The sequence below is a fragment of the Ammospiza nelsoni genome, chromosome 8 (genome assembly GCF_027579445.1).
Source record: "Ammospiza nelsoni isolate bAmmNel1 chromosome 8, bAmmNel1.pri, whole genome shotgun sequence".
Lineage (NCBI taxonomy): Eukaryota > Metazoa > Chordata > Aves > Passeriformes > Passerellidae > Ammospiza > Ammospiza nelsoni.
This window is the reverse complement of record NC_080640.1, coordinates 21,275,745-21,289,717: the sequence shown is the minus strand read 5'-3', so window position 1 is coordinate 21,289,717 and position 13,973 is coordinate 21,275,745. Positions and strand designations below refer to the sequence as shown.

At 37.2% G+C, this 13,973-nt stretch overlaps 1 protein-coding gene across 1 annotated transcript in view; it reads right to left on the bottom strand.

Moving 5' to 3' along the window:
- KAT6B (lysine acetyltransferase 6B) overlaps nt 1-13,973 on the bottom strand; it is a 101,421-nt gene that overhangs the window by 52,210 nt on the left and 35,238 nt on the right. The window contains exon 3 of the mRNA XM_059476629.1: nt 715-823. Within this exon, the coding sequence (XP_059332612.1) occupies nt 715-823 (109 nt within the window). The remainder of the gene's footprint in view (nt 1-714; nt 824-13,973) is intronic.

Below are 13,973 nucleotides of genomic sequence, written 5' to 3'. Positions count from 1 at the left end.
CCCAACCCAAGTTCAGGCTGTTGCCTCAGGCCCCCGCACTGGTCACCACAGGGAAGAGAAGCACCTGCATTAGGAACAGCCACAGTCTGCAAGAGCTGCTGCAGCACACAGGAGTGAGGTACATGCAATCAGCAGGGACATTATCTTGTGCCTAACAAGCAACCAACCAGCTGCCCACCTCATGTGGTATGTTACTTAAAATATTATTCAAATTCCCTCTTGAGTAACACAATCATTTAATAAAAAAAATGAACTGAATACACAAGATGTGCAGCAGCAAAGACTGCTACATAGTCTTTATTACCATGATTATTCCTCAGCTTCTGAAATGCTGTAAATCTGTGCAAGCAAAATTCTTGACCATCATTTGAGTTTTCAAAGCCCACATAGATCCCAAACAACAACTGAATTCTTGTACTGTAAAAGTGTAGTTTCCTCCTCTTAATTTACTCAGCAGACCTATACTTTGACATAAAGATTAATTCATACCTCTCAGTTGTAATTATCCTAAAGATGACAAAATTCTAGTTTAAATAAACCAAACAAAAACAAAACAAACAAACCAAGAAAAACAACAAATTCTTCTGTCCCCCTGGTTTCAGTTCTTGATCTATGTTTGTTCTAAGAGAGGATATGGTTCACAAGTTTAAAATATTTTTAATATACATACTAAAACATAAACATTCCTAGTATTTGTAAATTCAGCCAACTTACCACTGCTGCCACAATCTGCACAAGACAAGAGCTCTTCTGGCTTTTTTTCACGATTTGATTCTTTCGTTCCCAAGCAAAAGCTACATATTGGGATGGGATCAGCTCGTGGCTAGATTTAAAAATAAACAGACAGTTAGCTAACAAAAAAACTCCAAACCAAAACCCACCAGCCTCCAAGGCTTTTACTTGGTATTTTACTGTAGAACATACTAATTGGCAAGGCAAATGTCCACTTTCCTAACTTGGTTACAAAGTTTTCATCTAAACATACTTCCTAAACTTCAAGTTGGCCCATAATAAGCCACCCTGTATATCCACCCATGTAAATGTCTCCAATACAAGAGTAACGTTAACAAAAACAAGGAAAAATTAGAACATGGGACACTATTCTTGCACACAATTGCAACTCCAGAACACAATTGCTTGTTCTTCAAATGCAACAGTGCTCAAAGATGTAAACTAGTCTTTATTATAGATAAATACAGTTCCTTTACACAAGACAAAAACTCAAATTCAAGACATACTTTATTACTTCGAAATTCAATACAGCTCATACCCTCCTCTGAAATTACCATTTTAGGTTAAAAGCACTGGATTTAACAGATCAAGGGTTATCCATGCCAGTCTGGTGAGTCCCATCAGCTTTGACAGACATTCATTAAAAAAATGCAAATCTTTCAATGTCTAGAAGCAGTACACAACTCTTCAGAGAATTACTTCAGAATGGATACAAATCTACTTCCCATCTTCCTTATCAATTACATAACAAACAATCAGAATATTTATTATATTGTTTCTGCATTACATTTTAGAGCTTTAAAGAAAACACTAACCTGCAACATCCAAAATATGAATGTATTAACAACTACATGGAAGTATTTGTAAACAGGTCTGTAACAAATAAAATTACATGCAACTATTTCTCCCAAATGGGATAGTAAAATAACAGAGTACCTTCTAGCAGAGAGTATCACAATAACTCAGATTAAAATGGTTTCTTTTTTCTGTGAATTCTGAAGTGAATTCACAGCTTCCAGATTCAGGTATGCAATGCTGTTAGTTTAACATATCAAAGCAATCATTTATTGCCTTTACCTTCATTTTCCATTTCCTCTTTATGGTACAATATTTGAAAGCTGGCAGGCTATCTTCACTTGACCTATAAATCTGTATTCCATTACAGATCTGGGAAGTGGGGAATGCTTGTTTTTAAGGGTATTCTTGTGAAAGAATTAGTTCCATGGTGATATGCCCTTATATCTCAACACAATATAACACAGAAATATTGAAACTACTTTTATGTTATTAAGCTTTATGATCATTTTAAGTCAAGCAGCATGAAGAATGCTGACACCAGGAAAGTAAGTTTGTCCTAGCCATAGAAGAGGAGCCCACATAAACATACTTCGATATAAACATACCCCAAGGCACCGTACTTTTTCTGAAAACTTAGTCCTCAGCAGGTCTGCTCACTGTTCAACTCTTCACAATCCAATTACTGAAATACTGACAAACTTGTATACCCCAAAGAATACACATGAAAGATAAACAGAGCTGAACTTTTCAAAAGTAAGGATATGTGTGTTCCCTTCCATCATCTACAAGTGGGAACTGCTGTACCCTCCTTACAACCAATAGGAACAAACATCATCTGCAGTCTTTTGTCTTACTGAGCTCTCCAGTACGGATTACATGGTCAGCTGAAATATGAAATTGCTACTTGGATAAAAACAACTGTTTAAGATATACAACAGCTTTCAAAAATGGTCACGCTTCAAAAAAGAAGCATTATTGGTGTTGTCACTTTTAGGAGGATGACATTGAATGAGATCTGTAGTTCTAGAGGTGAAAAGGGTTGTACCAACTACTTGCAGGACTTTTCACTGGATAAAAACAATGTAGATATAAATAAAATAAGAAAGAATTAACTAGTTACTATTCTTGCCAGTCAGATATAATTCAACAGATCTTTCCCATAATTTTGTTTTCATCAGATATGTCACTGGAGCAAAATGATACTAACAAAAAACCCAAAGTACATAAACTATGCTAATAATAAGCAGCAGAAAAAGGGTCCAGAGCTATTCAAACAGATTTCACACCATTGTGTGGACATTTCTTAACTGCTACTTAAAGCTTAACACAGATAATTTTAAAAGACAGATTATTCTTTTAGCAGAATCCAGTAAAAATCTCCTCTTGGCAACCATTCCATTCTATTTCCCTTCAATGTAACAGTGCTTTAGCCATTCCAAAAAGGCTTGTGCTGATAAATAATTTAGAAAGCTTACATGTCATTCAAATCCAGGTCCACAATCTCATCTATCTTTCCAAGATATTTTTTTTGCTCTAGGAAAAGACATGGCCATTAGCCAACATTCATTTACTTCCCTATTTCAAACATGACCCCACCCCATCCCCCCCTTTTTTTTCTGAAGGTAAAATAAAGGACAAAGGTTGTTGGCAGTTCAGGGCTACAAAGACTGATGTTCCCATACCAAAACTAATCACAAAGAGCTTGCAAATCCTATCACCTCATATACAAGTTCCAAGAAGCTTACAAGCTCCAGTATATTCTTTGAAGCCATTTACATTCATAACTGTATTACAGGGTCTGTTCTCTCAACTACTGAAAGTTACAAACACACACACACCCCTGTCAACACACTAAACAAGACATCATTTCCATTTGCTTTAGCTTGCACAGTCAAACCAAGCCTGAATTCATACTGCTAGTATTAGTTCTGGCTCACAACTGCCTCAATTAGCATCAACTATGGGTGTTTGGGGTTAATTTTTTTTGGGGGGGGGGGGGGGGGGGGGAGCTAGTGCAATTTTTTAGCTGTTAACAACAGCAGAATGTCATCCAAACAGCAGTGCACTTCCTACCTTAATCAAAGGGAACTCTAAGAGAAATTAATCTATTTTTCTAATCAGTAGCTTATCTTCTAAAATATCGCCACCACATATCTTTTGAAAAACAACGGTTAGTCTTCAGGAAGGTTAATTCCATTTCATCTCTTACAGAATGAGTTCTATTCAAGTCAGTTATTCAATACTGCAGTATCTTGTACCAGATGAGCCAGTAATACTTTTGGTGTTAATATTTAATATTAATATTTGTGTTACAAAAGCTTTAGGAGTAGGGTGTCTGCTCTGTCTCACAAGGGAGGTCTGAATAACTCTTATCCAGTAACACACTACTGCTTCAACAGAACTAATAACCTGAGAAGAACTTTTCATCCCTTTAATTCTGTGAATAAGGTAAATGACAACTTGCAAAACAATTTCATTCGCTAGGTTGCTAGAAACTGAACATTCAAATTCAACAGACTGCCTTGTTCTAATAACTGTATTCCCAACTACAGTAAGAGCAAATTTAGAGAAATTCATCCCTCACGCCAACATGCATTCAGAAATTGAAGTTGCACAAAGAGCAGTCAGGAAATTCTATTTTTAAAAAATTAAGATAGACACACCATGGAGGAATAACAGACCATCAACTCACTCAGCACCTGTAAACAGGTTAGTTTTTATTTTACTTTCCAAGTAGAAATTGAACCATACTTATTTAAGTATCACACATTCAACTGCCATAGTCAATCAATCCCTCAAAAATCATACATACAACAACTGCAGTCCTTCAATCCTCTAAACAGTGTAAAAACCATTAACTGTGACAATATTGTATCACCAAAAAACACCACCAAAATCCCATTTTACAACATCTCTAATTTCAAAATTATTCCAAACAATAATTGATTGTGATTATTCTAATATTTGAAACCATTGTCACTAAAAATTCTTGAATGTGTGTACATTCAATTTTGTTTATAGCTTCCGTATTTCAGTCACTAAAGAACACAAGAATAAAAACCAAGTTCAATATAAGTTTGTGGTACAGATAAAGACTAAAAAAAAATAATATTTGTTTAGTGCCTTCAATAAGTGTTCTGTAATTGATGCAACTGAAAAAATCCACCCCAGAGCCCCCAGAAAACCCCAAAGCATTTTAACTATTTGACATAGTTTACACATGGTGAAACATTAAGGACCCACTATCCTTACTGCTCACAGTCTTTACATATTCTGCATTCTGACTGGTCCACAAAAAATAAAGAACCATAGAATGGTTTAATTTAGAAAGAGCATAAATCTAATTCCAACTGCCCTATGATGGGCAAGGACACCTTTCATATCACTAATTCAGAAATGACAATATAGCGTTAGCATTTACCTGAACCAGTGCAGTGTCCATTTTTAAGCAAAGACTTGGAAGCCATTTATGCAACCAGCAAATTATTTTGTTTATTTTAATGACTCACAGCTATCTATTCTAAAAACTAACAGCCTTGTCCCTGCACAAAACCAATCCTTGGTAAAAATTCAGCTGGACTTCTATTACTTTATGTCAGAACCTGTCCCAGAACTAAGGCCCAAACCAATTTTTTTTCCTATGTAGTTTCTGTGCTTGTGAAATTTATGTTTATTTGATTATGTTTATAGTGACCATTAAATTCTTAAAGCACTTAGTACATTCTAACATCCCCCCCCCCCAAAGAGTCACATTAGGTCCCGAAAAGTTTTATTTTACTTTATTTTTGAGTATGCAAAGTTACCCAAAACTATAAATCCCACTCAAAGCAAGCAGATTCCTATTTGCATTGCTATAGCACTCTGAGGTTTTAAACAGATTGTCTGAAAACTGTTAGGCATTAGCTGTGTACACACAATTACAGTCTTAAGTGCTATCTCATTAAGTGTTATGCACACATTAAAAGAAATTAAAAGTTTCACACACACTCCCAAGAAATTTTACTAGCAAACCAAAAACCTCAACTGTTCCCATTAGCAACTGCCTCTCCATGCCTTTTCAGAACCACCTCAACATCATCTGACTACCTGCTAGAAAACACATCCTTGTGCATGATACCCAAACATTAGATCTCTGTTATCCTATGAACAGAAACAGCGTGTAAGTAAGTACAGGGCTACCAGCAGAGAGGGGCAAATTTTACTGAAAAGTGAAGCTGCCATGACCTTCAATACAGATCCACTGTCCTGGTCCCAGCCTATCTCCAGCCTTAGGAAGGACAGAAGGAGCAAGCTGGCTTTCTCAGAACACCTACATTTTTATAAAGTACCTTGAGGGCTACCTGCAGTATTTTATATTCTTTTTCCTTTTTTTTGTTTTTACCATGGTTTGAAAAAAAAGAAGTCTCTGAACATGAAATACTGCCAGAAGTATCTCTAAATACTGTTTTTTGAAATATTAATATTGAAAAGCAAAAGCTTTATCAGCAACAGGTACTGATTTCTGACTCATCTACTGAAGCAGCTGCTCTTGGTCCCACACAAGACAAGGTTCTGTGAACACTTGGAGCTGCAATCCCTTTCCTGCATCCATTCACTGTGTGTACGAAACAGTTTATTTTCCACTTTGAAAAAGAAAATCATCATGTTTCAGGAACTATAAGTTAAACTAAATTCTGAATTTTTAAAACAACTTGCTAACTATCCAGTAGTTCCCATATTAGTCCTACAAGCCTGCAAAGCATGGCAAACACTACCTCAAATCATGGTAAACATCCTGACAGGCAGAAGTGTGGAAAAATTACACCTGCTACAAACCTTAACACAGCACTTATGCATTCAAAGAGCACAAAGCAAAGGCCAGTACAAGGGCAGTTCCAAAAAGAGAGGACTGACCAGGCTGTGAACTTTGTTTATTACACTTTTAAATCAACTAACTGCATAAATGGTGTGTATTGAGGAAAAAGTACACATGGAAACTTCTCCTCTTCTCCCCAAAGATTATCATCACTGCTAGAATGCAGGTTTGTGTGCCTTGTATTTGTATAAAATTTACTTCCTTACTACACAGTGGCTTTGTGGCTTTCTCTGCTCACACCTCCCTCCTGTACTTTGAAAGATATCTCTCTAAGAGCATCGTGATATATAAGGTAACCATCAGAGATACCTAGAACTATGCAAAAAGAATAAATTTAAAACCCTTCCTGTCCTACTGGACTCACACACCTCAAAGCCATCTAACTGTAAGAGTAATACTAGATTAGCTTACACTTAATTGGCTGCACATAAGCCAACCTGCATTCATGTTTCATTTGTAGTTTACATCCACTGAAAATATCAAAATTTCACTGTCCGTTGAAAAACCACCCCCCAAAGCAAGCACAGAAAATATCTAGAGTAAGGTGCAAAGCAGCAGCTCAAGTGTCCTGGTCCTCTGGAGGCTCAGCTTTCATTTTCAACAGAATTAATATAAAGCCTCTACACCTACAGAAGGGAGGCTTTCCAACTATAGTCCAGATTCAACAGACACACAGAATTACTGAAGTCAATCTAAAAACAACCCCTGGATATGTGTAGGCCCTGCTACTGTTTCTGTCAATAATCTCCGATACTTTATTATTTAAACTGCGTCCCTTCTGTGGTCTTGCATTAATTTCTATATGCCATGGTTTAACCCCAGCTGGCAACTGAGATCCACACAGCTGCTCACTCATTACCCCCACATGGGGATAGGGAGAGAAACAGAAGAGTAAAAGTGTAAAAGTAAAAAGAGTAAAAGTATCTCAACTCATAGGTTGAGATAAAGACAGTTTAATAGCCAAAGCAAAAGCCACATACACAAGCAAAGCACACCAAGGAATTGATGGCAGTGCCCATGGGCAGGCAGGTGTTCAGCCACTGCCAGGAGAGCAGGGCCCCTTCACATGTAATGGCTCCTTGGCAGGACAAACACCATCACCCTGTGTTGGTGCACCCCACTGCCTTCTTACTCCCACTTTATACACTGAGTGTAACATTTTAGGGTATGGAACATCTCTTTGGTCAGCTGGGATCAGCTGCCCTGCCTAGATAACCTCCAGGGTTCTTGAGGGTACCTATGTCTTAGGTGTCAAGAAAATGGAACTGAGTTATCTTTATGTAAAGTCTAACTCAGAGGTAAAGTGCATTATATGTATCTAGCTTTCAACAATCCTGCTCATCACATGATAACTTCCACAATGTCTTCATCTCAGTTTCTTTATATGCTTAGGAGACTTCCAAACATGGTATACTCTGGTTTTTGTCACATGTATATACAGTTGTTCAAATGGAGTTGCATTTCCCATCTCCAAATTTTATAATTTACTGCACTGCAACTAGAATGTAGCAGGTGATGCACATAACCACAAGGTAAGCTGTGGTGCAATTCACAGACCATGACCCCATGGCCATGTCAACTTTTATATTCTTTGGGGAAACATATTGTTTTTACACAGATTAAATCAACTCCAGTATGAAAAGCACATGCTTCATTGCTATGATATTATGTTTACTCAGATGTTTGTATATATGCATATTTTTATCCATAACTTATTACCGAAGTCATCTTACATAAATGCGTATAATGTTTGCAGCGTGGCACAGGATAATTATTAGTTGTCTTGATGCTAATTGCTCAGGGAAAATGTTTAATTGCATATTAAATTGATCATATGCATATTTTATCTAGTTTACTCTTTGGGGCAAATTTACTGTCAGCACAATCTAGATTTGAATAGCAGTATACTAAATACAGAAGCAGGGTTTTTTGAAATTGGGCTACTGTTTGAAATGCAATTCTAAATAAAACAAGCAGAGCCCTGTTCTACTCCAAGATGAAGTAGGTGAATTTCTGCACAAAGTCAAGACATACCCTGCCTGGTTGCCTCATATAAGAAAAAAATATTAGGACCAAAGCAAAATTATTACAGCCACAAACTCCAGAACCCGATATGGGCTTACAAGAGAACTATTTTTTAGATTTCTTCCACTGATATGACTAGGAAGTAGAAGCTTTAAACAGAGAGCACATGCGTTTTGGTTTTGTTGTATACATTTTGGGTTTTTTAAACAAAAAAGCATTTTGTTTTAACTCATGCTTATAACTTGACATCCTTTCTGCTCAACTATTTCAAGAACAAATGCAGTATAAATTACATCACTCTAAATAACACAGCCACTTCTCTTACCAAGGCCCAAGCAGGGAAAACATGACACAGCTAAGTTCATATTCTTGCAGGGAACAAGCAGCAGCAGCTTGGCCACTGACCATTTGGTTTTTAGTCACTGGTTTCTATCAAGTAAAAAACACAGGCACTACGATACTTCTCTACCAGGTGAGCTGCAGAGTAATACAAGTCATGACAACCTACTTCTTTATCTATTTATTCTTTTAAAAATGAAGTACTTCCTGGTCTCCTTTCCAAAGCAAGAGGATGTGGACAAACAGCTGATTAAATGCTAACAGCTTCATTTTTTTTTTCTCCTGACAGGAACTGAACTTTATTCTTGAGAGAAGCAAAGCAGTTTATTCAACAGCCAAGACACTGAAATCACTTGCAGGAATTTACCTTTACAAGCCATTGCCCAAGACACAAAGCCATTGAAAATCTGCCAGCTCTGTAAAGTACATACACAGTGCATTTTACACAAGACTGGGGAGAGCAGCAGTTCTTCGCTTGATCATGTGCTGAAATCCATGGCAGAGGATAATAAAGGTGAACAGGCAGGGTAGCCCTGTACCCCAAGGAGTTACCTAAGAGGCTGGCACTTCCAATAAATGACACAGATTGCTTTGTCAGTCTCTGCTTCTGCCTATGTATAGATCAAGTTCAATAATGACAGACTATCAAGAAATCACAACCCCCAAATCAAAAAGCAAAATTTTAATTTCTTAATTAAAAACTCAGATCACTGTAGGTCATTTTATAAATAGAGTAAAATAATCTCCCTTATAATATAATAAAGCACTAACTAGCCATGTGATGTAAACCAGAGCTTGAACAGCTCAGAACAAAGCCAGTAAACATTTCACAGAAGACCAGTTTTTCTTAGAAAGGCTTTTAAGTAGGCCTATTATATAAAATTAAATGAAAGTCTCTTGAAGTAAAGAGGCTTAAAATTTGCCTTAAGTATTATATTTAAGCTGGGGGACTAGAGGGGAGGAGGGGAAATGAAAAAAAAAATTATTGCAGCAACTTGTATTGTGTGGCTTTTAGAAACAAGTCCAGTGAGGGTCTCAAGCACTGGTTCCAATTTATCTTCTACACTATTTCCAAGTATTAAAGTCTATGAAGCCCATGAGGCCATTCTCTGTCCTACCAATAATATTAAATTGCCATGTTACTCAAGGAAAACATGCAAATTCTAGCATCAGCATTTGTGCAAAAGGACACCAAAAAGGACAGGAGCAAGGTCATAAAGTTGATTAAGTCAGCAGCTTGTTGACTGTAATTTCATGAGGGATTTTTTAAACAGTGCTTCAAAGGTAGCTACACTCTGCTTCAAAACCAGCAATGGCCTACAGAAGGTGATAAGCAACTTCAATAAAAAGGCAAAACCAAAGGAAAGAAAGAATTAGAAATTATGACTTAGCAAATCCATCTAAGAGCACTCTTGGACCATACCCAAGTTTGAAATTGAAGTCTTCTAGAATCAACCTCCTTTCATCTCTGACAGGAAGCAGTTCCTGTTTGCTTCCATCTAGTAAAAGAACTATCCAATGAAATACCCTGGACCTACAGCATCATCCACAGTCAAGTGCCCTGGCCATTAAAGTAAAACTCTCACTAGTAATACTCAAACTCCTTTTACTGCAAATTTTCTTGCGCAGTGGAACTGCAAAAACACTTTTCATCTAGTTCCAAATGAGCGCAGAGTATGGCTGGGACAAGACATACTGATATACTCATTAAAATACATTGCAGGAATCCACTTCATGACAAAATTTTCTGTGCAAAGATGCTTCCCTTGCCTCTTCCTTCGCACAGGAATGTGAAAATACAGTATCTCAATGGAAATGGACAAGCAGCATGATAAGAGCCACCCTGTATAACTCACTGAAAAGTCTTTAGGACTGGATCAGCCTGTAAAACCAAGAGACAAGTAAACAACTCAGTTTTATATTTCACTTTTTCAGTTTGTGCATGCATTATTCAGCTGCTTTAGCACCAACAGCTAAGTACAACAAAAATGTGATCATTGCAATGAAGCCTGTAATTCCTATCCTTACAGAGTACATATTTCAGGCTCCCATGAGCAAAGCACCTCCCTTCACCACTCTGAAGCACCAAGTAGATAGTGGATCCTAAAACACAACCAGCAGATTGACTATACCACTGTTTCTTAATAGTCTATATAAAATTATTATTTACAGCTCTTGTCTGTTCATGCCTTAACTTTCCAGTATTTACAACAAAGCATGACAGTAAGAAACCATAAGAGAATGTTGTCAACTTAGAGAAAACAAAAATTATATGTATTTTTTAACTGCAAAGCTGGTTTAAATGAGTAATTACATTTAGGATGGGCACAGTATCTCCTTCAAATTTCCAAAACGCAAGTATTGGTGAAATTGCATTTGAGTGATGCAAATCAGAAGTTTCAAAGAGGACAGAAAAAAGTTTTGAAAACTACTAGTCTAAAGTATGATCACTTCAGTTAGAGGTTAGTAACACCTCTCTGTAGCCCAAACCAAGGAGATGCCTTTTATCTTTATTTTGATGCTTACAATAAAACCTAGATGTGTCCATTACTAGCAAGAATTCTTAACAAATAAATCAACATCTGAAAGGTTCAATATCTATACCTTTAAATTTTCAGGTTATAACCTAACTCCACTAGGATACTTTTTTTTTTGCAGAGGGGAAGCAAAGAGAAAGCCCTGCAGCATAAACAATTGAGAAAGTTTCCTCCAGACTTCAAATTCTGCTCGAGATCTTGACTCCACTGCCACGAGAGCTGCGCCATTCATGTCCATACAGTTCAGAACTAACGTATCATTACCCCATTTTCTAACTTCCAGCAAATTTTCTTTGAGTATGCCATTTAAAGGGTGCTCAGTTTTAAGCAAACAACTATAAATTTTACAATTTGGGAAAAAAGGAATACCTGCAGCCCTAACTCGTTTCCTTAAAAAAAATAAAATAAATATGAGGTTCACATTAAGTGACCAATAAAAAAGACATACATTTCATGTTCCAAATGTAAACAGGTAATGTATAGAATAGTTAATACAAAGCACTCTGAAGTTCCTTGATCTGACCAGAGTGCCTTCTACCCCTGCCAAATAAATAAAAAATATGATCTAGTTATTCCACACACACTAAAATAGTTTTGTGATAGGCTAATTAATCATGAACATAACTTTTCAGACATTACATAATTTCACAGACTTGCTTGTAGCTCCTGCCAACAAAAACAACAGTTTGAATGAGAAATAAATCTACACTTGAATAAATCTACACTTGACAGTGACAAAACATGACGACAGTAGGAAAAAGAGGGGGGGGAAGGAAGGGGAAAGTATTAATATTGCATAGCCCCCCTGTATAACTTTATTACTCAAAACATAGCAAAGCTTAAAAGCCAAAATACATGAATCAAGCAACTGAAACTAACTTCTCACTCTAATCTTTCTTACTTCTTTAAAATTACAGACTACTTCTGGAAATTTTGTTTGATACAACTTGAGAAACAAACCTAAATCACACAACTTATTCTGGAATCAGGAACCTCATTGTAATAGCCATGGGTTAATTTCTTGCTTGGGACACATCTAGAAGCACTCAGACCACTTTTATATTTCAAAACAGTCCCAGATCTATATTTTCAACCTGCCAATAAATTAATACTTGATTAACTCAAACTACATATTAAAGAAAGTCAGATACAAAAAAAGGTAAAAATGAATTTTTCTTGACAATGTACTTTTAATCCCCCTTGTAGTCCCCTCTCATAACAAATTCAAACCCCAAATGGCCAAGGCACTCTGATACAGTAAGACTATACAGGCAGACACAAGTGTTGATTCAGGAAGTCAGGAATTTCTACTGTTATGAAAAAGGCTTTCAAAAGGTCCCTCCAAATCCTATATCAGTGACAGCCCACACAATCTGCAGATTTATATTCCTTTTAATTGTATCACTGCAATTCAATGATTGAGTATTCATATGAGAACAATTACAAGTTTGACAGTTATTCACTGAAGTAAAGTTCATTGGTCAAAGAGTGCTGGAAAAGACTGATGAGAACTAATAACTTGGTTACATATCATGCCCCTTGCCACACTAAAAACAAGGTGAAAAACACCTCCGTATCATAAACCACCGGAAGAGAAAACAGCAGCTATAAGCAAAAGCTGCTGTTACTATAGTGGTTCTGTGAGTATCTGCTAACATCATCTCTTTTCCAGAAGCTCAGGAGAAAGAAGCAGCACTGTAACATGCCCAAAACATCAACTTTACTCATAAGATCTTTCATGCACTGACAATATTCTCCTTCACAGTAACTACCTTAGGTACACAAGGAAGGAAAGTATTTTTTACTTTTTTTTGTATTTTACCTTTTCCAGGAGGAAGGACATGACGAGTATTTTTCTACAATTTAAGACTTCTGTTTCCTGGGAGAAAGGATGCCCCTGCCCCCCCATAACCAGAGTTAATTGTGCAGTACTGTCACTACTCCAGCACTGCTTTCTAGGAAAAATCAACACTTTCACCAAGACATCTGCCCTACTCATGTGAATTTGCAGAATCATAGAATGGTTTGGGTTGGTAGGGACCTTAAAGATCATCTACTTCCAACCCCCTGCCACTGGGGTGTGTGTGTGTGTTTCACTAGACCACCTTGCTCAAAGCCACATGCCACCTGATCCTGAAAACTCACAGGGATGGGACATCTCCAGCTTCACTGGGCAACCTGTTCCAGTTCTTCACCACCCTCACAGTAAAGAATTTCTTCCTAGTATCTAATCTAAACCTTACTCTAACCATTTCAGTTGAACCTGCTCTTAAACCCTTTGAATTCAAAGTAATTTTCCCTTGTCCTATCACCACACATCCTTGCAAAAAGCCCTTTCTGTAGGCCCTCTCAGGTACTGGAAGGTGCTACACATTCTCCCTACAGCCTTCTCTTCTGCAGGTGCAACAAGCCCAACTCTCTCCTCCTGTCTTCAAAGGAGAGATGCTCCACCTGCTGCTGCTGAGCATCTTCATGGTCTGCTGACCAGCATCCTCTAGAGGATCTGCACTGCTTGGAGGGGAAAGGTGGAATCAAAGTGTAATGGAATACTGAAGTCATCAGCTGAGGGAAAAGGTATTCTCCATACAAACCTATATACACTCCTGGAAACCTAAAGATGAATGACTTTTCCCCAGAACACCTCTGCTGAATCTTCTCTGGACACACCATAAAAGGAGATAAATTCA